The sequence below is a fragment of the Bombus terrestris genome, chromosome 9 (assembly GCF_910591885.1).
Source record: "Bombus terrestris chromosome 9, iyBomTerr1.2, whole genome shotgun sequence".
NCBI classification, from domain to species: domain Eukaryota; kingdom Metazoa; phylum Arthropoda; class Insecta; order Hymenoptera; family Apidae; genus Bombus; species Bombus terrestris.
In genome coordinates, this window is record NC_063277.1 from 1,637,908 (window position 1) to 1,664,848 (window position 26,941).

The 26,941-nt window shown below is 36.8% G+C and overlaps 1 protein-coding gene across 28 annotated transcripts in view; it reads right to left on the reverse strand.

The window, feature by feature from the left end:
- The window catches only part of LOC100649963 (longitudinals lacking protein, isoforms A/B/D/L), a 159,508-nt gene that overhangs the window by 113,219 nt on the left and 19,348 nt on the right, over positions 1-26,941 (reverse strand). Inside the window, exons 7-8 of one of the 28 annotated variants that reach the window (XM_020864683.2) lie at positions 5,483-5,638; positions 4,307-4,945 (exon numbers count right to left, since the gene is read on the reverse strand). The exons of 25 other annotated variants lie outside the window; for them this stretch is intronic. In XM_020864683.2, coding sequence (XP_020720342.1) covers positions 4,605-4,945; positions 5,483-5,638 — 497 coding nt within the window. In that variant the 3' untranslated portion in view covers positions 4,307-4,604. Of the gene's footprint in view, positions 1-4,306; positions 4,946-5,482; positions 5,639-6,161; positions 7,320-8,285; positions 8,586-8,956; positions 10,437-26,941 lie in introns of those variants that run through there. 2 more of the 28 variants (XM_020864681.2, XM_020864678.2) reach the window with 2 other exon arrangements.

The following is a 26,941-nucleotide window of genomic DNA, read 5'->3' on the forward strand; positions in this document are numbered from 1 at the left end:
GATCGTAGATGCAACGAGGTCCATCACGGTAAGACGTATAATTCGATACCGGACATTGAACACCTGTGAACAGAAAAGGTCAACCAAATGACTTTCGACTATGTCGACTTTTCGTCTTCGTCTTAAACGAGAAAATATTTCATACTTTCCAATCGACGCGATCTATGTATTCTTTTCGCTTCGCAATTCCTTAACATTAATAATATCGCTGTAAACAATTGACTACTTAAAAAAAAAACCGTTATATACAAAAGACAAATTAAATCGTGAAACAAGTGACAGAAGAGAGAGAGAGAGAGAGAGAGAGAGAGAAAGAGAGAGAGAGAAAAGGGGGTTCCAGCAAACATTAACTTTTCTCAAGCACAAAAATACAATGGAAGAAGCATTGTAAATAGTAAAAACTTAGTTCGTAGATGCTTGTCAAATGTGAATCCATTGCCATTGCAAGTTGATTCGCACAAGAGTAATTCCTTTGAAACTAAGGAACTCGCATCGTTAAGAGACGGAAGATAGAGACAGATAAATATATTTATCCCTGAAAATAAGAGAACGGGTATGCGCGACGAAAATCATAGAAGTTGACCAGTTTTGCTTATATCTACGACGTAAACTTCGTTGCCAGGGTGAATTCTGCGCACGTGGGCTCGCACATTCGAACCATGTTTCGTTCTATACACGCAATAAGGACAATTAAAACGCGGCAATTGTCCGCACTCGAACTTCAAATGATATTGAAGATTGTGCTTTCTGCTGAATACGCTGTGACAATTTCCGCAAGGAAACTTTTGCCCGTGCTGGTCGTTCGTTCGCGAAAACGTGCCTCCTCTAGTCGGCGAGTACGACCAACGAACGTTCTTCTGCCTCTGGTGCGACACTAAGTAGTTTGTCTCTGAAAAAAGCATAAATATCGTTCTTTTGATTCTCGGTTTATGATATCACGTTCACGTAACTGCATGAAACATTAACAGGAACGATATTCGTCGTATCGAGTCACTTTTCGTATAAAATGGTATGTTCGATCATCGTTTCTCTAACAATAAATCTCCACGTACATATACATCAATTGCGTTTAATCATAATATACGATAGGCGGACGAGGGAGCATGCACACAAGGAGTTTTCAAAGGACGAGTGTTCGGCTGAGAGCTGTTTTATTGAAGATTCGTCCGGCTATCGATTCGAAGCTTCGCGAGAATATACGCTGCGCTCTAGTCACGGTTTAATGTTGAGCGGTCATCAGATCGACAACGTAGACTTCTTTATCCGGATGCTTTCTACGCACATGGGCTCTAACGTTCGATGTGTGTTTAGTCCTGTAAGCACAATATGGACAGTTGAATCGCGGTAATTGTCCACACGCGTACTTCAAATGGTGCTGCAGATTGTATCGCCAGTTGAAAGGCCTGCCACATTTTGGACAAATGTGCAGCACTTTGTGTCGAGCCCGAGGATGAGTAGTCGCCTTACAATTTGCCACCGCTCGATTCCACCCATAATTCTCGATCGGACTTGGTACCTCTTCTGGAAAATGCAGACGTTCTTACGGTTAATTCTCGTAAACGCTCAACGTTTTTCAATTCCAAACATTTAACAACTAAGACGCTCGCGACGTTTGCCGCTCGGAGAATCGCTTCCGTTTGACGAACATACTTGCTTCACCGAAGCGTTACTACAGATCACAATATATAACAACTAAATGAACGCAATTTGTTGGAAATTTGGAAAATGAATGCAACGTATGAATGAGTCGAGTGGTTGCGATTTTCTGCTTCATACTATTATCTTTCGCATTCATTACAAGGCATTTCGTACATGTTGAAATGACATTTTGCGCGTAAGTTTAGACCCATGGATCGACGAAACGACTTTACTTCGTTTCGCTACCGTCTCCAGATCCAAAAATGTCCATCCTTTCGATGTGACAGCACAAACTGAAGACAAAACGATAAAACGAAAAGGGAAAGAAGAAAGGGACAACAGAATACGACTGTTAATGCTCCGGACAGAGAAAAAAATACAAAATTGTGCGGACCAAACGGAATCTCTATTAAAAACGATAGAATTAAAAACCGATCTTTATAAAAATTCGTTTTCATAACTCCATGTTTCATTTGGAAGTACATTGTACATTTAAAAATACTTTTATGAATATAAATACATATGTTCGCAAGCATGTTGAAACTGGTGCCGCGTAGTATATTTATGCTCCTAAAATTTTACAGACGTCGATAGCGTAAACGCTATGACCAGGATGTTTTCTACGCACGTGAGCACGCACATTAGACACGTGTTTCGTCCTGTATACACAATAAGGACAGTTAAATCGCGGCAACTGGCCGCACTCGAATTTGGAATGATAGTAGAGATTATTCTTATGGCTGAAGACACTTGGGCAAGTCGGACAAGGAAACTTTTGCTTCTCCGCATATCGGTTTACCGAAATTCTGCTTTTCTGATAAGATCGACGTCTTCTCCGGTCAGCCGAAACATACGCTAAATCTGCCGATTGGAAATACTCTGAAACAAAAACAACACAAGTATCTCGTCAAATATTGCGTTCGTCTGGTCAACCGTCGGTTTTTCAATGCGGTTCGATAAGTAATTTGAAATTCGCTTGCAGGGACATACCTCGGGGAACGTTTCGTTTGTCGCCAAACCAGTCATCAATTAGGTACATTGGATAATCACAAAAGGAAAAGATGGGAATTGGGGATATATATATATATATATATATATATATATATATATATATAATATATAATGTATATATATATCCCTTTGGCAATAAACGTAACTAACAAATAAGATACCATTCTATATATTTCTGAAAGATTTGCTCGGTGTTCGCAAATGTGTTGCAAATACGATGTGTCGAACATACATGGCACTTTCTGTTCCTCTAAACCGTATCACGATAAGTTAAACGTTCCATTTACGGAATCGGTCGAAACTGTACGATTGTTGGTCGATTACTCGCCGAGACCCACAAAAGATGCAAGGCTACAAATTTTCATATTTCGTCAAAGACGAAATTTCTCATTCGATACTGGCTACTCTCGCGTACGTGTACGTATCCGGCTCCAATCATCTGTTTTCCAAGATTCTTCTTCCCAGAAGGTAGCTTCTACCGACAAAGCGTAACGCGCGATGAGGTGCTTGGAACTCCTAGAAAAAAAAGAAAAGAAAATCGCGATCAATTCTGAAACGTCGCAAGTCTAACGTAGCAAATGCGACATTAAAATAGGAAAAGGCTGTTCCAATCGTACTCCTAAACGCGACATCTTTACGCGTTCCCACGTCTTTCCTTTTTTCCCCTTGTCAGAAGTAAATCAAATTCTTTCGGAAGCATCGTGAATAACATAACCGTTTTCGGTATTAATTCCAACAGTCTGACGCAATGCCCGTTGAAACGTATCGATACGATACTAGTTTATTTATGGCGTACGATTTGAACACTTTTCTTTTACAGGAGCATCGATCAGTACCGTTCTACGAGACGACGAGGACGATGCCGACGACGACGACGACGACGACGACGACGACAATGTCCAAAACGAGGATGTTATAAAACAATAAAGAAAATTTCATTTGAGAATGCATTCGTTCGTCGCGTTCATCGCGTCTAATCGATTCAAATTTTACGATCCCCGATCTCTTGCCGGGTTTCTTCTTCCTTTCTCCGTGTCCTTCCGTGCACGAATTTTCGAATCTTAGGCGAGCGTAATCTCAAGCAACGTGCTGTTGCAACTGGCAAAGATCTACCGTATACACTTCTCTTCCTGGGTGACATTTGCGAACGTGTCGTCGAGCATTCGAAATGTGTCTGGCGCGATAGTTGCAATACGGACAATTGAATCGTGGCTTCTGACCGCACTCGAATTTTTGATGATAGGTCAGTCCGCCTTTTCTACTGAAGACGCTGGTGCAATTGCCACAAGGGAACTTCCGTGCGATCATTCTCGAAGAATCGGAGGGCGAAACGATCGTAGCGTTCCTCGAGAAGCCGTGGATTGGTCGTTGAAGAAGAAGGTTTTGCGACTGCATTGCCGCGTCGGTGAACACACGGTAATTTATACCTGGAACAGAAACAAGAACGCGACACCCGTGTCAGAGTGGTTCATACTATCAGGAACTCTGCGTACACAAAGAGGAACTAGAGGAAAATAAGAATCGGAGCTGATGTCAAACCTTCTTCGGTCGTCGATCTCCAGGGTGTCAATGACACGCCAGGAAGCGAAGTGTTCGATTTCCGCGACGCAACATCTTCCATGAAGAAAAGGATGAAATAATAAAAAGACCGCTCCTATATGATCATAATTACATAACAGCTTCATATTTTATTGTTTACATTATGAAATTATCGCGTCAACGCAAAAACAGCGCTATTCGAAAGTGGTGCATAGAAGAAGAAGGGCGGTAAGTTGATGGTATATAGTAGATGATAATCGCGAAATGACGACAAAATACTATACAGAAAAGCACCTAATGTACCTACATTTACGTGTATGTACAACGATTTATAAGACGGGTTCGACTATTGTGGTAGCAGATTAACGCGATAAGAGACGACACGTCTTGTAATAGTCAAATTCAAAACGCGTTTGTTAAATGGTTTGCTCGATTTTTTCAGAGTTTTCATCTTCCTTTGCAGCGCTACAGATCGCGTTGCGCGACACATTGATAACGTTGACTTTGTATCCGTTATGCTTTCGACGTACATGCGCACGTATATTCGAAGATTTCTTTGACGCGTAATCGCAATACGGACAACGGAATCTTGGTAATTGGCCACACTCGAACTTTAAATGCGAATATAGATTGTTCTTCCGGTTGAAAGTGCTCGTACACTTTGGACAAGGAAATCGGTCTTTGTTGCGGTCCTGAAATTCCGCTGGTCTTGACATCACGTTGCACGGTATCTTGAAGCCACCCAGATGTTCCAGATCTGCAAGAAAATGTTTGGAACTCGTCAGAGTCCGCTCTAGAGCAACGAACACGTTCCATTTATGGACGCCTGATTTCATAACGATGGATAGGATGATATCAAGGAAAGGATAGATTGAAAATAAAACACCAACAAGCATCGTACGATAAAGGAATTGAACGATGTTACTCGATCGTTTCCGAGCTTCTCTCTTTACGCGCGTGCGTTATGTTTCAGTAAATGACAACTTTATTTCGACTATGTACAAAAATATATAAAAATTGAACTTAAACGTAAAAAGGATATTCTAACTTTCCCCCTGTCCCTTTGTCATCCTTATTTTCTAATTTCCTCAGATCTCTTGTTGTCTCTTAACGAGTATCGATATTCAAAGCTCGAGCTTGCAAGTACAACTTACAAACAACTACACACAGCTTGATTTAAGATCGATCACATAAATGATAGAACCAAAATGAATGGACCGGATGTGCGCGCGGACGTTGGACGTTTTCTTCGAAAGATACTCGCAATGAGGACACTTGAACCTCGGCAACTGACCACACTCGTATTTGAGATGCTTCTGCAAGTTGTTCTTCCGGTTGAAAACGCTGCTGCAATTTGGACAGGGAAACTTGACGTTGTGAACGTGTTGCCCAGCGAAGGACGTGGAAGCATCTCGTTCATCCACTAAAGCTTCAAAGGTAAGCGATTCGTCTGCGAACAGAAGAAACAAATTGCAAAGAAGTAGATTGATGTACCTTGAACGATACACGGACGAATGAACCGTGGATTTGTCAATCGATCGAAAAACGTCGGATTTAACGAAACGAAACATTAAACGAGGAAATAACGTAGAGTCGGATTCTTCGAATGAACTTTCAAATCGATGCACGCCGACATCGATTGGTCATGATATTTCCACCCTGTGTGTCCACGTGTTTCTATACGTGATCGAGATCGTGATTATGATCGATGATTATACACGACAGGTTATTCATAGAATCTTAACGACCACATACACGGGACATAATAAATTCCGCACGCTTTACATCTGAGAAAGTTACTCGTACAATTCTGCAGCCAAACCTTTTCGCTTCCACATCTTGGTAGCTTGGTAGCTGAAAACACAAATGCTCGTTATGCCGAATAAACATCTCTCGTTTAAGATTAACGCTATGCCTAAAGCGATCATCGTTTCAGGTTAATATCAAGTTTCGAGCAGGCGACACAAGTGACATTTTTCAATGTTCAAATAATTTCTTTATTGGTGAAACGTGCACGTGGATCACGCTAGACCAGCGATTTTCAACCTTTTTTATCTCACGGCACGCGTAAAACAACTGTTAAAATTCTGCGACGTGTCGAAGGATGTGATAGATATGGTTCGAGACAGGGAATTCGCATCGGGCGGCTATTGTTCTTTTTGCTGTTGTAATATCTTCGTTTGACGATCTAACGGACAAGAGGTCAGTAGTCCTGAATGAATAATAAAGAAAAAGAAACTAGTTGAAAATCGCTGTGGTAGACGATACATTCTCAACGCTCGACGTAGACGTCGAGTACGACACACGCATGGCGAACGAAAATGCTGAATTGTTGCGTTGTTCGCAAAACTAATCAAACTTGCATTTCTCCCGTGACTATATCGTCACTCCCTGCCTCTCTCTCTTTCTCTCTCTTTCCACCGCGCTCTCACTGTTATGGTTGTTATGTCTAGATGGGAGAACGAGAATAAAAAGAACGAGAACGAGGGAGGAAGAGAGATAAAGGAAGAAAGGTAAAAAGAAATAGGGACGAAATCTGAAGAATATTAGAAGTAATATTGTATAAAAAGTATTCGGTTCAACGTATATCTCACGTTGCATCGTTACGATCCATATATCCACGAAAGAATGAAGAATTCTTTGTAAGTTTTGGCCATGTAGCGATCGGTAGAAAAATCCGATCTTGTCACTTTTACCAAAAGCTTGTAACATTGTTCTATCGCAGTGTAACCAGAGGAGAAGATCATGAAATGAAAGATATAGCTGAGAAGAGTACGAACGAAGCTGGTAAAAAAAAAAAGGACTACATCGCTGGATAATCGCTCAAACGGCCAGGTTTGGTAGTCGATAGATATCCTGAACATAGACCGCGTTGCCCTCGTGCTTCCGTCGTATATGCTTCTGTACGTTGGATGTCTTCTTCGAGATCAAATCACAGTACGGACATTTGAAGCGCGGTGGTTGGCCGCACTCGTATCTCAAGTGTGTAAGGAGACTTCGTTTCTGGCCGAAAACGCTCGTGCAATTGCCGCAAGGGTACCTCTGGTTACTGTTCGGTACGAAACTCCTGTAAAGTCTGCCGCGCTGTCCTGCGCTCAATAACATTCTTGACGCGGCAAATTGTCTGAAACCTGGAAAAATTCAGTGATCGGTATCAGTACAATGTGGCAATGGATAAAGCACGAAAAGCGTTTTTGCTGTTTAAAAATTAGAGGGCCGAAACTTTCGATAATTGGAGGAAGAAAGCGCGTACCTTATATTTTCTCGTAAATGGAAAATGAGGATTGCGACGAGTAACGATACGTCGCCGCGCGTATCGCGGTCGAGTTTTCGCAAACGGCGGAGAAAGAAACGAAGACATTGCTATTTCTTAATGACAATCATGCTAACGAAAAATAACGAACAAATAAAAATCCCACAAAACGTAAATAACATGAGACTCGTTGGGATGCGACAATTATTTTGAAAAGGTACTTTATTCAGAGTAGGTCGGTAACAAACATTAAACAAGATGAATCGACAACAACGATCCGTCTTTGAACAATAGTGAAAATCATTGAAAAGCATTCTGCGTTAACACGTCAGGGATTTTCAATGAAAGATCAAAATATGAATGCCATTTTCGGCCTCGGCAGCGGCGGCGGCGGCGGCGTCGTCGTCGTTCTAATCTTAACCAACAGTTTCAGACGACTCTACGAAAAAATGATCGCGTTAGCTTTATTCTCGCCCTTATCGTTCGAAGAAAATTATGCGTTCGAAGGAAAATGCGTTAATAATACTTGGAATAACTGTAGCTAGAGTAGAGATAGAGTAACATGTCTAAATAAATTGCAGAGATATGTATCGATTGTTTAGTAGTATCCTTGCTTCGACTCCTTATTCTTTTAATTTTCTTCTCCGCCTCTTGTTTTCGTTCTTTTTACTCGTGCTATAATCGTCCCGATTCGGTTGTTAATAACGGACTCTCGACAATTGCTTATACAAGTCGATAATTTGTAGCTTTTCGTCCTTATGCATTCGTCGCACGTGAACATACATATTCGAAGAGAATTTCGCCTTCTTCGTGCAATATGGACACTGATATCGCGGCTCCTTACCACATTGGAAGTGACAGTGTGTTTTCATGTCCGAAAGTCTAGTGTAGCCACTGTTACATCGTGGACAATAAAATTTTTTCCTTGGTAAGGAACTTTGAACGGAGACACTGTCCGGCCAGTGTGTCCTGGAAACCGAAGATGCAACCTCTTGACGACAGCCACTTTCCATGTAGAGAAACGACTCATCCTTCGGATCGTTGGCAAAATTTCTTCTTGGCTGATAGCCTTCGGTCCGCATCGATCCCCTTGCTATCATTTCAGCCCGGATAAACGACGAGTGTAACTGGCCGTACATCGGATCTAGAAAAAGAATCGAATTTTTGTTGCAAGTTAATAGAAACAAAACGGAACCAACGAACTGACGACATCGCAGAGAAACACATTTTCATCCATGCTCTGAGCATCTAAGCGCACGCGTGCGCCTTCAAGCTACTTCCTTTCTAATCGAACCAATCAATTTTGTACACATTCTGAGCAATTTGTACTTTATTTCCCTCCTCGTATCGTATGTATCGTTAACGGTGAATTAGAGAAACAGAAGGAAATATATATAGGAAAGGAAGATGGAAAGAAAGGCGAGAACTAGAAATCAAGCATATGTATGCTATTAGACTAGCTATTCTTTCGCATTAAAGTTACGAGGGCTATTCTACGACGATGGATCACAGGAGTTCGGTTACTTGATTTATTTATTAAAATCAATTTACACAGAATCACGCGCACACGCGCAAATTTCACATCACTCGTTCCACGAACGTCGATTCATTTTAATATATTCATTCGCGTGACGTTGCAAATCTGATGCTGCAAAATTTCTTCCACTGTCTTGATCGACATCGATGCAAAGAGACAAGTCGTAACTTACCGACCAAATTACATTGATAATTGATAAATAACGACATTATAATAAAACACGACAATAGATCAAGAAATTAAAACAATATACAAACGAAAATATTTTACTCACATAATATTCAAATTTGCGCAAAGATAAGAAATGTATATTGTTATAAAGTAATAATAAGAAGAAGAAGAAGAAGAAAAAAGAATATTCCATGAAACTATCGTATCTCATTTAATATAATCGTGAAAATCTGTAATATTTTATAACAAAATAGTAATGATAATAACATTAATAATAATTGTAGTTGAAGTAGTATTAGTAATAATAATAACAACAACAATGAAAAATAAATAAGAGTTTTATAATAATATTGTAAAAAGGCACGTCGCGTCTATAATATGTCAGTAACAATTTGATATCTAACACTTTTAACGATTGCTTTGTTATTCACGAAATGTTCGGTCATATAAATGAAATATCCTACATGACACTTTTGTATAAATGAAAAGCAAATAAGTAAAAGTAAGGAAATAAAACAAGTATATGCTAAAGAATAAATTAATCGTTGTCAGAAATTTCACTAATTACGAAACTATCAGAATTTAACAAATCCTCTTGATCTTCATTATCGTTGATACGTTCAGTCTTTTTCGCGTGTTTCTGTGCACACGTTCTTAAGTGCCTTGCCGACACAACCGTACCTATTAAGTTTTTATGGCAAATATTACACTTAACACTTCTCTGGCACATGTGACGTACATGGTAATTCAAAGCTTTTTTGTGCTTAAAACGAGCACCACATTCCGTGCAGACAAACGGATTCGCGTTTGTTTCTGTGTAACACTTGGCAATCATATTTTTAAGACAATTATTTTTCTCGTGTCTTGCCAAATTCGCTGGGCGGATGAATGTCTTTTCGCAATACCTGCAATTTATCGGTATCGACGATAATTGATTTAAAGGTTGCATCCATCCTTCATTAGTACTTAAGTCATTAATCGAACCACTCGTTTCGCTAGAATCTCCTTCACAGTTTTCATCATTACGATTCCTGTCGTTTTCCTTATTGCACGGGACTGTTCCATCCCTTTTACTAGTATTTTCATTTCCATCGTTACCGTCATTTCTTTTGTGTCCGTTGCTAGTACTACCATCGCCATCATTGCCCCATTCATCCAGATTTATTTCCATAAAGTCGTTCTCCGAGCCCCAACTATCATTACGTTCAGATTTCTCGATGATAACACTGGCTTGCTGCTCCTTCTGGCGTGTTAAACTGCTGGTAATTGCTCGCTTCTTGACACATCCTGTAACACAATCGATCAAATAAGTATCTCTATCCCTTTGGATCCTGAAAACGACTAAAGCTTTTACGAAAATCAAATAACGAGGTAACTAAATGGTAACTAAAGGATAACTAAAGGGGTAACTAAAGGATAACTAAAAGGTTAACTGAAAGGTAACTAAAACGAAAAAACCCATTGTAGTCGTGTACGTTGTTAAGTAAATGAAAACGAAGAAAACAGGAAGGGAAAAGAAACGAGAAAGAAGTAAACTGGTCAGACTGTTCGCTGTCCCACCGATCACCCAAGTTTGTCTTTTTATTCGCATAATACAATTTCCAAAAATTAACGAAAGCTTCTAAAGTGAAAGTTACGATCGCTTTTATATTTTCTATCGACTTCCCTTTATTAACATAAAGTAAACTCGAACACCTAGAAAAACGACCTTCGAGTCGCGTGTGAATATTTTCGAAAATCTTCCGATCTTTTCCTCTTTTCTTTCGTTTCTTCGTAGAGTATTTCGTTTCTTTCTAGGGAATTCCAATGTTCGGAGCAGGGGGGTGATGCGATTCGGTGAATAGTAGAAACTCGTTGTCCAAGCACTCCGACACGAACAGACCTGAAATATCGAGCAGCGGATCAGCTGACGCGCGGCTAACTCAAAGCAGAGCAGAGATAATCCAAATAAAAGAAACGAAGTAACGAAGATGTAGACGAGTCGTGTTAATGGATTAATACAGATTCGTCTCTTTTTTTCTTATAGTATTTCCCATCTTAACGAATATTTATAGACGAACAGGTTCGCGACATATCGCATCGTTTACACTGTACGCAAAGAAAGAATACGAGCAAACAGCTTCTAGACAGTATACAATATAATCGTAATTTTTCTGCGATGGCGATGTTTGCTTTACGTACGCCGATTAACGGGTTTGGAAATTGCAAGGAGGCCGTTGACGATGTTTTCGCAAGCTGCTACTATGAAGAAAGGTTTTCCCGCAGACGGGACATTTCTGCGTTCTACCACAGTCGTGCCTAACGTGGAAAATCAGATGAGATTGTTTCGCGTAACAGGCGCCGCATTGGCCGCAGGAAAATGGCCGGCTCTTTTGCAACTGATGACACGTTGATATAGGATTCCAATAGCAGAAACTCTTCTGATGACTCCTCAAATGACCGGAAAAAGTGAAACCCTTGCCGCAGTATTTGCAATTGTATTTTCTTTTCGAGTCGTCTCCACATATCGAGTCCGCGAAAAGCTCTGCAACATTATTAATAATCAATCAGTCGTATTTTCTCATTAACTGCAGTTCAAACTGCAGAAATTCCTAGCGAATGCGTACCGTTCTTAATTAGAACCGTCAACGCTAATAAAGAACAATTCTCCAATAAAGGATTTTTTTTACGAATGATCAAATTTCCCGCCCGAAACATCACCCGTCGTTGATGAACTATCGATAGTACAAAACTAAAAACATCCCGGAACGATCCGCTGCTTTTTTATTCTTTTTATTTGTCAATATTCTCTTTCTTCTCTTTTTTTTTATACATTCAAGAATCAAAAAGAATATAGTAGCGAGATATGGGAAAGAGAGATAGAGTAGGGTGTGCGTGTATACGTGTCTATGTGTGTTAAGAGGATAAGAATCTGTGAAACTTGTTAAACAAGGATAAGAATTAGAGAAGACGCATCCAATACTGTTTTATTTGCTTACATGTACAAGCCAATATTTGATAAAATTCTTAACAAATACTTAACAAATAGCGATTACACGTATGATCGGCCCGCGAACGAATAAATCGACGAACTGAAAGAAGATGAAACTCGAAGCGACGTGCGAGATTAAAATATGTCCTGACTAAAATTACGATCGAATGTAATCAAATGGAAAAGAATGAAACGAAACTTGCAATTTCGATGTTTACGACAATCACAAGATCAAAGGAAAAATCATCGATTCTTCCTGAATCAGGCACGCATAGGAAATGGAATAAAAAAAAAATAATAGTAAATGCTGTTTTTTAATCGCAAGACTTGAAATGCTCCTAGATGGGCGTATTACGTAAAAGTAAAGAAACGTGACTTTTAGTAAGATTTGAATAAAACTTAATCTAAGTACTATAATTATGACACTTAAAAGCTACGGTAATTGCAGCTATCGTGTTTGCTAATAGCGGAGCGAACAATGAAGACTGTCTATCGTTCGAACTTCTGTTCTGATTCGAGGGTGTGATCATCCCATAAATTCGTCCCGTCTTTTTATTATGATATTTAGGACAAAATTTGAAACATACCTGTAAATATATTATGAAAATATCTTCTATAAAGTAATTTCTCTCCACTTTTGTGCAAAACACATTATTACATCGTTACCGTAAAACGTTTGTAGCTTCTCGCTAAAATATTTTTCGAGGTAATTTTTTTTACGTTAGTATTGTCAAATCTTTTACAAGTCAAGATATGTTGTAACGAACTAAATAAGCGCTAATTTGAGGGAGCAATATCCGGAGAATGCGAAGGGTGTGGTAAAGTTTCCCAACCAAATTATTCTAGTCATTTTTTCCACATCGCCTGCCACATACAGCCTGGCATTATCGCAATGATACGTGGTGAACATAACTTCGAAAATGACTTTACCAAGTACATGCGAAGAAATTATAGAACTAGAGTATGACTACGACAAACTTTTTTCTAAATATCACGATAAGGGCGGAACGAACTTCTGGAATCGCCTAATATTTGTCGGTGTCGGTAGAAGTACACGTGGCTTTGTCTTTGACTGCCACGTGGCACCGTTCCTTGTTTCGAATAAAAGCGCATGGAATCCGCTCGCGCAGATATATCTGCCTCCTTGGAAGACATTTCTGAAAGCCATGGACGTCTCTACTAGCCACAGATCTTCGTGATTTTTTCGCTTTCATTATTAGAATCCCTCCTCTATTGAAGCTCTCATTTCAACTTTATTCTAGAAATGTTCGTTCGCGTTCCTTTCTTTCGCTGCAACTTCATTTTTCGTATTCTAGTGCCATTCTTTTTCTGTTGCTAGAATTCTGTCTAGAAATTTTTGAATTATTCTAAATTTCCACTATTATTACGATAGAGAGTAACCGGATAGATTACCTCTAACCATTGTGGTCAAATTTCGAACAATGAGGTGAACATTGTGTACGGAAGCAGTTGAAAGCAAAAAGAAACTTGCTGTCAACGTTCATAATAGTACATAATAGTCAAATATCCGACGAGAGAATTTCGGAGGACGAGGGATTAACGACAAGTGGACTCTATATACTTGTCAAATATCGACCGATAGAAAATTAATAGATAAAATAATAAATAACGATATGTATTATGGTACTCGAGCAAATGTCCGGTAAAGCATAATAACAAAAATGTCATCGAGAAGAAAATGGTCGACTAAAACGACACGAGCAGAAACTATTTTTCCAATTTGTAACAAGGATTGAACGTCAAAGAAGATTTTTAGTTCATTCGGATCTCATCTAACCGAAACAGCGCTGATAATTCGTCAACTTCTAAAGGTTCTGGGTAATTCTACCGCGTTACCGGAAGGATAATCCAACGAATATCGCACTACATATAAAGTTGTAGTTAAGTGCGAAGTGAAAATAAGAACGCGAGGAATATGGAAAATGACCCTCTGTCATCGAAGATAAAGTACCCTACTTTTACTTTACTCTTCCTTGAAAGTCAAAATTCTCCCACAAGTTCTCTTCGACCGCTGCTCAAAGGCACAAGAGAAACCCTCGGTTAAGAAAACTCGTTGCAAACAAGTAATTCCGATGCTATAGCAATTATTTTCATCACATTCCTGATCGCTCTAAAACGCACACTTAACCGGAAAGTATAAACATAAAAATATAACCGTTTGAGTCGCAGGGATCTTTGAAAAAACAAGGTCGAAAAATCTCTAACAGCACGATAGCGCTTATCATATTTGTTATTTTTATGAAATACATCTATATTATTATATATGCGTACTATTAGTTTATAAATATTTCAAGTTTTGTTCGATACAAATTATTGAGAAGATAACAATGAAATACAAAATACCGTCAGTCATCCGTAGCGTTTAAAAGTACTGGGACTTCCCAACACAAAATCTAAACAGTGCAATCGCGCTGATTGAAACTCAAACGGATAATATGGAAGCTACGGGTGTATCGAACGAACCAAGATGACGAACAAAGGAAGCTATTCAAAATCTCGGTATCACGAAGCGCGTGTTGTACGCGTTCGCATTCGTAGAGAAGTGACGAGCGTGACGAGCTGGCAAACACGCAGGGAAATTCCCTCTCTTCACGCCTTTACTCTACAGCAATCGATCATAGCAGTATCTATGATCAGTATCGCTCGGTCGAAAGCATAATCCGATATTCCGACTGATTGCGAGCGAGTCGACCCTTAGCGTCGCCGTGACAATCTCTGCTTCGAAAATAATCGTTTTGAGAATAATAAATCGCGAGCATCGTCACAGCTTGCTATCTAACATAAAACAATGTCGCATAAAGTCTTTTTTAAAAAGTCTTCGTTACATTGAATTCGAGAAGAACACCTATAAAACGAATAATTGTAGATAACCCCTATAGCTTAAAATTACAGCTGTAGCAACAAATACGTCAAGGAGGAGAAAGTATCACACAAAGAGAATGAAATTGATTGGTTGCCAGAAATATAGGTATCCATTTTAATATTCACATGGGAACACAAACATAGAAATTATCTATACGTTGCAATAAATCCTTTTGAAAAACTTGATCATGTGACTTTGTCATACGTGGAATGTCTCGGGATAAATACGACCTTATAATCCCTGAATACATGAGTTAATTGTAAAATGGATGATATATGCCGGTAGAAAGTCTAAATATGTAGCAAAAGATCTGATAAATTATATAACGATATTGATAAGAATTTATGAAAACCGATGAAGAGGCATGAAATAATCTACAAACAGATCTAATATTTAGCATTTGATCTTGATTGATAATTGATTAAGAATACGTAAATCCTCGTCTTTATGCCTAAAACTATGTACAGACAGTGTGAGGCAGATCCATGAAACTGCTTCATCCAATAGCTGCTTCGCTCAAGCTGTTCCCCGCCGTTACATAGAATGCGCGAGGCAGGGTGAGCCGCAGTTACTTTCTCGAAAGAAATCATTCAAGAAAGCCATTCAAAACGTGTTCAGGCGAAGCAAATGAGGAGTTACGAGACATCTTTTATCTCGCCAAGAATTCGAAAATCGATGGCTCACCCCGAGGCAGCCTCACCCTCGCATAAGCTTAGGGACAAGATAGGTATACAGTATATATCTCGCAAGTCAGTCTCGCAGATCAGTCTCGCAAGTCAATGCCGCAAGTTAATGCCACAAGTCAGTCTCGCAGGTCAGTCTCGCATTATCTTTGCATAGCTTTAGATTTCATTTTATCTCAATATTATGTGGACGAACATCTCTTTCTGAAGCCAGAATATGGACAGTGAAATTCTACTGTCTAAAGATCATGATCAGTTTGTATCACGATCACAATTGATTTTAATATGATATTCTTGTGGAATAGAATATTGCGCTCGCGAAGCCAACCCTCCAAATATCCTTTCGCAGATGAGTATTTCTTGCTCAAGAGTTCGATGACAATTAATATCCAGGCGAAATTAAGCGCAGTAGCAGGCAGAAAAGCCTATGAACGTTATACGAAGTTTAAACAATTTTCATACTTGCACAATTAAATTCATCCTACTATTTACGTGGAAATATCTCGCTTTTCTTTTCGTTTTATTCTCTTTTATTCCATATATATTACGTAGTATTATATATTTTATTATATCAGTTTATATTATATTATTATATTTATTATATTTTATATTATATTATATTATATTATATTATATTATATTATATTATATTATATTATATTATATTATATTATATTATATTATATTATATTATATATATATTTGTTACATATAATAAATATATAAGGTTATAGATCCAAAGGAAACTTTTTTTCAGAGATTTCTTTTTATTTAAATTTCATAACAATTTGTAAAATTCGCAGAGCAATAATATATATTTATATTTAATGCTCAACGACAGCGACATCGATGACGACGATAACGGTAACGATAATGATAACATTAATGGTAATGAAAACGCTGGCAATAATGATAACGATAACAATATATTGTTCATTCTCTCGTTGTATAAATCCATGTTCAAAATTATATATTTCATTAATATATATATATATATATATATATAATTATATATATATGTATCTAATAAAATTATATATTATTCAAACAATCTTTGTACACGATGAAAAATATCTCTCTGATGTGCATCATGCCAGTAGTGAAAATATAACATTTCATAAATATGTATATCTTCGATCAATTGAATACGTATTGTACTAATCTCACTACAAGAGATTGATTTTTCTAGTCGAATTGTTCGTGTACCACATTCTTATACGTATATGTATGTCACATCCAAGAATAAAAGTGCACACAAGATGTATTCAATACCGTATGAAGTACGTTCGGTAAAATTGCCAGCAATTAATAACTTCTTGAGCTATTGGATATACGTTTGATCTGATATTATTCAACAAATATGAAACGTCCACTTAGGTGGTTTACGTACGTACACACTTGCATGCACTTGTAACTTACACATGTATTATTCTGATAAATATCTAAAAAAAAAAAAAAAAAAAAAAAAAAAAAAAAAAAAAATAACAAATAAAAGATAGGAATATTATTTATTTGGCATTATTTGTAATCAAATTATTTGGCAGTTTATAACATGCGCGCACCCATGCTATATAAATTTATCAATTTGTACAGTTTAAATAATGATTCTTCCTTAACACATTCGCACCGGATGCCTCATATTTAAATTGGGTTCTCTTACTAGCACCCGAATGATGCACGTGTGAGTTATAAAACTTAATAAACACTTCGAATTCTCCCCAGAAGTGTCAAGACAAAAATTCAATGAATTATAAAAAAAAAAAAAAAAAAAAAAAAAACTATATGTATATTTAATATGTTTACAAGTTCTTTTAGGAAAAGTACATTGTGATATAACGATAAGATCCGAATTCGTTGCTTGGGCTTTGCTCCATAATGCAATTGCAGGCAGCACATAATTCTGGCTATGTTGAAGGAAAACAACGTATCGTTTGATTCTTCGATGTCACTTCGATGTGTTCTGTTTATTAATAGCATTAGAATAGGGCCATGATAACCGATGAGTCGAAATGTCCCTGTATCAGTCGAACAAGGGTTTAAAATTTCAAAATACGCTTGGTCACTGTGAAATAATTTACGACCTTGCTTACAATTTTTTTTTTTTTTTTTTTTTTTTTTTGGGAAGCATCCATTGACAAAAAATTTATAGCTTCTTTATACATAATTTAATTTTGTAGAATTCTACGAGTTTTTCCCCGGCACCTGCATCCCATTCGACTGCAAATAAAACGATGCGAATGTGTTAATTTCATAAATTTCTCTAGAATGAAATTCAGTTTGACCTAAGTACACCAGCTTATACGTTCTTAACTAAAATTAACAGAAATATCAACTAGCAACAAAATTAAGACGCACTATGTGCATCTTCAATTTACTTTTTGAGTGAAATCAAACGATTCCAAATTTATTTCGATAGATGCAGATTAGAAGATGACGTGACCTAGGATCTGAATGGCTTGATATTTATGTATACTTAATTACAGTATAATTACCAGTTATTTTATTTAATCTCGCGTATTAATAACATTACACGAGACGCAATCTCCTTGCGTTAATCGATCAACGAGAAATTTTGTCATCAATAAATATTATACACTCGAAACTAGTGAAAACTCTTCTCGCTATTAACAATTGACATTTTTGTACATACGATTTAAACTTTATCACAAAAGTTACCTTTGGTTCGCCTTTGGACAATAGAATATTTCCAAAATTATAATTACAAAAAGAAAACGTACGATAATTGATACATTATGCTTTAAATCAAAGAACTAAGAACAAATAATCTATAGATTGAAAACAGAGGAAAACATGAAAAGCAGGAGCTAAAACTAAAAAAAAAAAAAAAAAAAAAAGAAAAGAAAAAAAAAGAGTAAGAATAATGTAGACGCCGTTCGCCAACTTTAATACATATTTACGTAGCCTAGCAACGTGAACTCGCATCGTAAAAAACGAATAAATTAAAAAAAAAAAAAAAAAAAAAAAAAAAAGACACCGACATACGGAGAATCGATTGCTCGAAGAAAACAATGAAAGTCGAATAACTGGAACTACGATAGATGCGTAAATCCGTGTGATCGAGCATCTTTGAAGTAAGATTGTCGGTGAAAAGTGGAAGCTACTTAGTGACCGATCCACCATGAATATTGAGGATGTGCTGCTTCAGGTGATCCGGTCGACAGAAGTATTTTCCGCAGAGAGTGCACGTGAAAGTATACCTGGATCCGAGTCTTCCGCACTCGTACCTGGAGTGTCGCGTCAGAGAGGATCGTGACCTATATTCACGTCCACACATGACACATCGAAATCTCAGCTCGCTGGCAGAGACACCCTCCATCATAGGGCTTGCTGTAAGCATACACGGAGGCTTTTTACATATGGGTTATCCTCCTCTATCTTTAACGGGAGTCGAAATTCACGTTCATCCCTGACGAATTACACCTCGTTTTGCACTCCATTCCTTCCTTTCTCTCTGTCTCTCTCCCGCGCGTCTTCACGCTCTCTCGGACTTTCACCCTTCTTCCCTCTTCAATCATTCATCTTGTTTCTCCCAATTTCCCTCTGCATGGTAGTGCAAAAAAAAGTGAACGACAATGGCTATTTCGAAGCGGGTTTCGTCTCTCGACAACGAACAATGGGAAAATGAAAGCTCGAGCTAAGCATGTGGACGATATACGACCAAGGTTTAAGAAGCTCGCTCTAAAAAGAAGACTGCGCGCTGTATTAAAAAAATCTTTCTTACCACTTTGATCGAACGTTAAATCACTACACTGTAACGTGACGCGATACTCGAAGTATGATGTAAAATACCGAAGTTGCAATCATTCGCAACTGGCGAAATATAGTAATCGTATTCCAACGCAGTAGCTGCATTTACCGCATCGGTTCATAATTGAAACCAATAAACGAAAAGAAACAAATCAAAGAGAAACAAAACATTAATGACCGTTTGTTTGGAGAATAACGACGCACAATATTTAGTTAGATAACGTGGTATTAGAACTTTGTTGGAATTTTGCTTCAGAAATTTGGAGAAGTATCGAGATCAAGCAAAAACAAAAAAGAGGCAACCATGGTCTCGCAAAGCGCTTAATTGGTGTTTATATGCAGTCTTCTTTACTTTGAGCCGTTGTTATTTACATGCTGCTCCAAAATGAATCGCATTTATTAGTGTGTTTCCATTTTTACAACCGTAATACTTCATTAATTAAACCCAACGTAAAAAATGCCTCCTTGTATAGTTTCACCCAACGTATGCCCATAACACACGTATATGCCTAAACCTAAAACAATCTATCGTAATTGCATTTCGCCAGGTCGTTTCTTTTTCTCAATTCGATTGATGTATTATTCCGCATCACAATAATGATTATGAAGCTTAAATTCGCGGCAGACCATGAATCAGCATGCAGTATACATTGTCAGATATCATCGTAAATGAACACACGTTTTCTTCAATAATTCTATCAATTAAGCGTAACATCAATCTTTTATAAAACATATTTTTTATTACACACTTGTGCGAGCAACACACATTTCTGTAACAGTTAATATACAAAAGAATAATCGATTCGTTTCGATAAATGTAACAATCTCTTAAGTAATTTAAATTTCTTTCGTTAGTTAAGTCATTGGAACGACTATTATATAGTTTAATATTTTCAAATATATTGGTGAAAAAAGACCGTGCCTATTCCTACCACTGTGCAAATTACTTCAAAACTATTCTCAGGTAACTCACTATAGAAACTCCTATGAACTGGTGATAGTTTTCTTTTTGCCATTTAAGCTGTACGCACGCGCACGCATGACACGCGTACATACATACACATCCATACATACGTACATACATATACATACATACGTATACACACACGCACACACACGTAGTTAATCATTACTTCAAGGACTAATGAAGTAGAAAGTGAAAGAAATGAAACATCGGCTTTCAAATTTAAGTCACAGATCCAAATGATGAGACCGCTGTTGCGAACATTGACAGAAGGAAACCCACCTGGTTCAGCCTTAACGACGAAAAATAACAGTTCGCAAATTTCGTTGTACAATACAGAGTTTTGTAGATATCTGCAACTCCATTTGAATAGTAGAAGAGCTTCGTTTCCTATTTTATCCTTCCTCCTTCCTTCTCTTCTTTTTTCATTTGCGAAAAATGTGACGACGTAGTCCAGTGTCTGCATCGATACGTTACAACTTACGTGGCAACCTTTGTATATAATACCGTAGCAATAAATCATCCAAGATAGCTCTCTCTCTTGCAGAAGAGATCGATTGGTTACATCTCGTGATCATATACTGCGTGATGGAACCCTAATAGATTTTGTCTGAACTCGCTCGTGATACTCATTCGTGTATTACATTAAAAAAAAAATTTGTAACGCTATTCAATAAAATCTAATTGTACATATACGCGAAATGATATGATATGATACGAAGACATTCCATACTTGTTTCTTTACGAAAACTTTTAATAATGTTACGAGTGATGTATTAGAAAGAGAAACATGGAAAAACATTACGTAAAATTTTGAACGAAATCATCGTTAAATAATGACATATATTTACAAAATGGCCCGTGAGTTTCAAAGAAAAATAATTTAACCACGCTTTCCGATTATAAACTCTTTTTAATATCTTAAAGTGTAAAATAACTTTAAAGTTAAAAAGAGAATAGAGGATAGGAGAAGGATAATGAAAAGAAGCGATGAAAAACAATTATTCTTTATGACAAATAATTTATTGCATATCTTCTTATGCTCCACTTCACTGGACGACACAGCTGGAATACGTGCAATCGAAGAATGCAACTGTGCAGAATATTCCTCCTAAACGCTGTATATTCTGACCACTTATGAACACACGTTTGAATAAACAGAATTTGAAAAATCGAATCGACCACCTTTTCGTTAAATGTTAGTTCGAAAAGCTCGACAGGATTAAACGAACCATTAGGATATTCGTATTTCAATATATGTAATTTATATCGTAGACGCATTTCGATTAAGAGTTCTCGTCGCGGATATGCGTTTTAACGACACATTCCCTGCCTGCTGCTGCAATATAGTTCCGTTTTTCACGCGATCAATATATTGATTTATAGTAGCAAACACGAACATTGAAATTCAAATGTACTTTATACATTCATGAACTGTCAAACGAGTACACAGTTCAGTCTATCAAATAAACGTGTTGTCGGAACACATTAATTGATACAATATCTTACTGCAATTATTTTCGTACAAAATTACTTAACAATTATTACGTCGATTGCTCGCGAGACAAGAATCACGATTTACTTTTCAAAAGAAAATCGTACACGCGCTGCCAGTTTTAAATTTTGGTCTCATTTACAATAACAGTCGTTAGAATCGTTCTCCTTTTCCTTATACACAAATGTGACGAAGAAAATTAGTCTTATGATTTCTAATTGGTTAGAAATATCAGATAAAATTACATTTGATCCCGCAATTAAAGTTTAAATCACTGCTTTATAGCCATCGTCCTATTATCTACGACCTACTTGCTGTCTTTCAAGTAACGTTATCGAAACTTACAAATCATCGTTTAACATATCACGAGCCAAAATGGCTTTAACTTTATCTAACTTGACCGACGTGATCAACTCGACAAATATTACAACGAAAAGAACATAAAACAAAAAACTTAAAAAAAATACAAAATAACCTTTCACGACATCGAAAGTACAAGAAACTCGAAAACAGACACGTCGATTAAGTTTATTTCTAAGGAAATAGACGTATTTATATTTACGACAAATATAACAATAACGTATACGTATTCGAATTGAATTAAATAATCATCCTAAAACAATCGCGGATCCGTGTGATTGAGAGAACGAGCAACGTAAAATATATTCGGCATCGCAACATAGTTGATTTCTCTGGTTTTTGGTAAAACGTGCATAACGAGACAAGTAAGAAACAAGAGAAGGGAAATGTATTATGGAATAATTCTCCTTCACTTAGTCTCTCCTTGAGAGTCCCGGAAAATTACAACGGAGAACTGTTGATTCGAGATGGGAAACCTTCTTCTGCAATAAGGTACCATATGATGACCAGTCCGCTTCTGATGTACCCGCATGGAGTCCAGCCGAGTGAAACGACGACAGCAAGTTCTGCAGGCAAACTGCTTCTCTACTCCACATTCATATTTCCGGTGCCTGACCAAAGAGTAATGGACGGCGTAACGTCGACCACATCGCGAGCAACAATACCCAAGAATCGACTCTGAAACACCGTGGTCCTTACCACAATCACGCCAACACTCGTACCACTCTACTAGTCATCTCTCTATATCGACATACGCGTATCTCTCTCATCTGTCTGGATGTTCCTGTCCCGTCAAAACGCATACAGAATGATTCAGCTAAAGATCACCTGCCCTATTTATTGTATGAGAAATATTCTCAAGATAAAGTTGCACTATTTCAAAGGGTAAAATGTAACGCTGGAATAATTTTTTTTCTCAAATTCGTTTCTTTCTTTACTTACGGAAATTCAAGATCGTCGGTACGTTTTTCAATAAAACCCTGCACCTCCATCGATTAATTGATGCGTTTATCTCCTGTACAAAAGTACTATACCTGAAAATCCATAGTTTATAAGATATTTAATCCTTAATTTTGTAAAATTGCGCATACGAAAAACAAGAAAAAAGAAACGTAATGTTGATACTCGTGTGTTTGTTTTTCTTGTCTTTCGTACACTAAACTTGATAAAATTAAAATGAAAATATCTTATGTATTATGCATTTTCCCACGTAAATAAATACTTTAGTACTTTTGTATACAGAATAAAAAACCGCGTCAATAGATAGATCAAAAAAGTATTATTTAAAAACATGCCGACGACATTGATATCTTCTAAAGACAACAAAGTGAATTTAAAAAAAAATTTTCCCACCGTTGCACGTGTGTCTTGAAATAATGTAATTTTATTCTCAAGTTTTTTCGTGCAATGAACAAGTATTTAGATGATTCCATTTAGCTAGTCATCTTGTATACGTAAGTCCTAGGTCCAGAACGATAAAACGACACGTTCTACAACATTTCATTCTACAATACATCGCTACTCCAATAATGGTCACTGCGCAGCAAACATTATCAGAGGAACAATGATTGTACAATATGTACATGATACACATTGACGTTTCCCTGCTTCGTCTCGGTTTCTCGCATTTCTTTCCGTGCAGGCTAGTACTGTCCACTCTAAAATGCGATTTCGACGTATCGAGAAACGCTCGCTTCTTCAATAATTAATCTAACACGAACAAAAACGATTAGTTCCAAAATTAGACTAAAAAAATTAGGTCGTCTTATCAAAGACGAGCGCAAAACAGCAAACACAATTTACTATCCTGCTATTAATCATCCAATAGAACTTTTATAATTGCAACATTCTAGCAAATCTTACACCATTAAAGATAATTTATAACAAACATGTCTCCCACCCTGTCCCTCTTTTCCTTCCTTTTTTACCAATGCAAATAATGTATTCAATCCTGAATCGCAAATGCTTACGTAAGTACGTGACCAATAAATTTCCGGATAAATCTTGAATAGAATATTGTTTTTTGACTTGCAATTTTTCCGATAGATACTTGTTAACATTTAACGTTCAAAATGACAGCAATATCTCTGCGGTACCCGCAACGAGAAATTCGAATCAAATTGAACAATAATGTTTCCTTCAAGTATCTCAAGTAGAAAACTTAGTAAATGATTATTTTCCGTTAAATTTGTTGGAAATCCCTACATATTTCATGATTATACTTGACAGATAACGTACATTACGGGACAAAACATGCTCTTTAACATAGCCACACAGCTGATTACCAAAATCGATCGAAAGTCGATAAATAAATCGTTTATAACCTTGTCGCTGAATACGTTGAATTCATGTGCAACTTTTTATATCAGAGAAAACAATCACGATGGATGAAAGCACAATCGATCGGCCTTTTGTCATCTGGCGCCTTAGAGTACAAAAGGTAAAGATTGAACGTACATCCATCTTATGATCTTCCTTGTAAATTTCTCTTCGCACGATTAAATGCTTCGATACCTATTAAATTTTCTTACGTTTTCTCAGACACACAAAACGACACATCCATAACTCCAACCACACACAAAATCGAACGAGCAAAAACGATAACATCTTGCACCACAAGCGAATACGAATGCGACCACGAGAAAAAGACTTGTATTGCCCCAACACCGTTTCTTATCGCTTTAGCTTTACCAATATTATTCTTGTATCGAGGAAAAGACAGTAATCGTCACACTTACATATGTATCGCAAGCAACATACCAATATATGAAAGAATGAAGGATCCATTACGATATGACAAATAAAAGAAGACAAATTAAAAGCCTACTATATCCTAATTTTATCTTGACTAAAAAGAGATAACGAGATATAATTTTTCCAGCGAAGACGTAAATATTGGTTGTAATCCTCGGAATAATAATTAATTGAAAAGAAAGATAATACAAATTTATAACGTGATCAAGTATTATAATAATCGCAAGTATATATATATATATATAAAATTATTTATATTTAAAATAATTTATATATATATATCGTACTATAATAAAAATTATTGTTTGAATACACTTGTTTACAACAGATCAGGAATTAATAATTCAAGTAATAAGTATTCAAGCAATCATTTTTACGAAAAGTACTACTATATTAAAGCATACTGAAACGTAAGACATCTTGCGTGACGATACAACACGCAAGATTAAATACTTAGCCTGTGTGAACTTTCATCGATCGCTTCTCAACACGTCACACGCGCGTTTACCTCACACTGCACATCTTAATTTCTTCTCTTGCACTTGTCTTCACACGACACGGATTTTCCACAGCTCTAAATCCGTCAAGTACTTGTTACAAATTTTTACTTCGTCTTCGAATACCAAATTACTAAGCAGACCAAGAAAAGTCTGAAAATTTGCATTGTTATAAAGAATAAGAACAAGGCTGTAGTGCGTTTGTACCGACAAAGTACAACAAGATCACGAGGATGAAATCACTACAGAAAATTATTGTAGTGATAAGCATCGATCGAGTTACGCACACACATTATACAAGGTACATACGTTACGTCAACGCTTCAAATTATTCAGAATTGAAAGAACAACATTAAGGTACTTATAAATATTCAATACCTTAAACTCGGTGGTAATGAATATCAATTAGAATAAATAGAAATCGCCATCAATCGAGAATACATAAATAGAAGATATACAAAGCCAACGATTATTAGTGTTCTGAACGAAAATAATGCGTATAAAATCGTCATATCATGAACAATAATGAACATAATCAAATAACCTAAAATGCTAAGAACAAGACATTTACATAATGTGAGCAGTAAAAGAATCACATAAAAGCTTGACTGCAAAAATATAGCCATATGTAGGGAAAGGAAGAAACACGATGTATAAATATACAGTATGAAATAACAAATATGAATCTAACTGCAGTTAGACTTAATTTAATAAGGAAAGGGAAACATTATTAAAATTATCATACCACCTTTTTGTCAATGCACATAGCAATTTTCCCACGAAGAAGTTGAGAAATCTTTCCGGTGATTTCAACATCCGATATGTTTTATCGTGAACACTGGAAAACTCGATAACACATTTGTCTCATTCGCTTTTCTCTCACCGAGAAAAATATCAAATTCGATATCTTTCAATGATCATGAAACTGTAACTGCTTTTTAAAACAGTGCACAGCAGAATTGAACACTGCGCAACTGAAATTGCAGCTCGATTAATTAAAAAAGAAAAATTACTTCTAAACCCGAAACTTGTACAATATTAAGTTTTGCAAGTAAAATTAGATTCTACTTGCTTCGCTGTTTCTATTTCCAAAAAATTTCAAATGGAAAATTTTCGGAAATAAAAGCAAACAGCAAAACGTTTTTTCGTCTTCTTACATCGAATAAATCTTTCATAAAACTAATCCTTGACTTCCTCTTCTTGAGTCGGAAAACATGAACACAGCACCAACACATATCATAGCTGAATAAATAGAGTCAGAAAAATGATTTCTTACAAATTTCTGATCACATATATAGGAATAATTAAAAAGAATGATTAAATTGATTCATTAAGACAGATACAGTTATTCAATATATCAGAGACAACAAAATAACATTATGTGAAAAATTAAACTGGAATATCTATCTTTTGCAT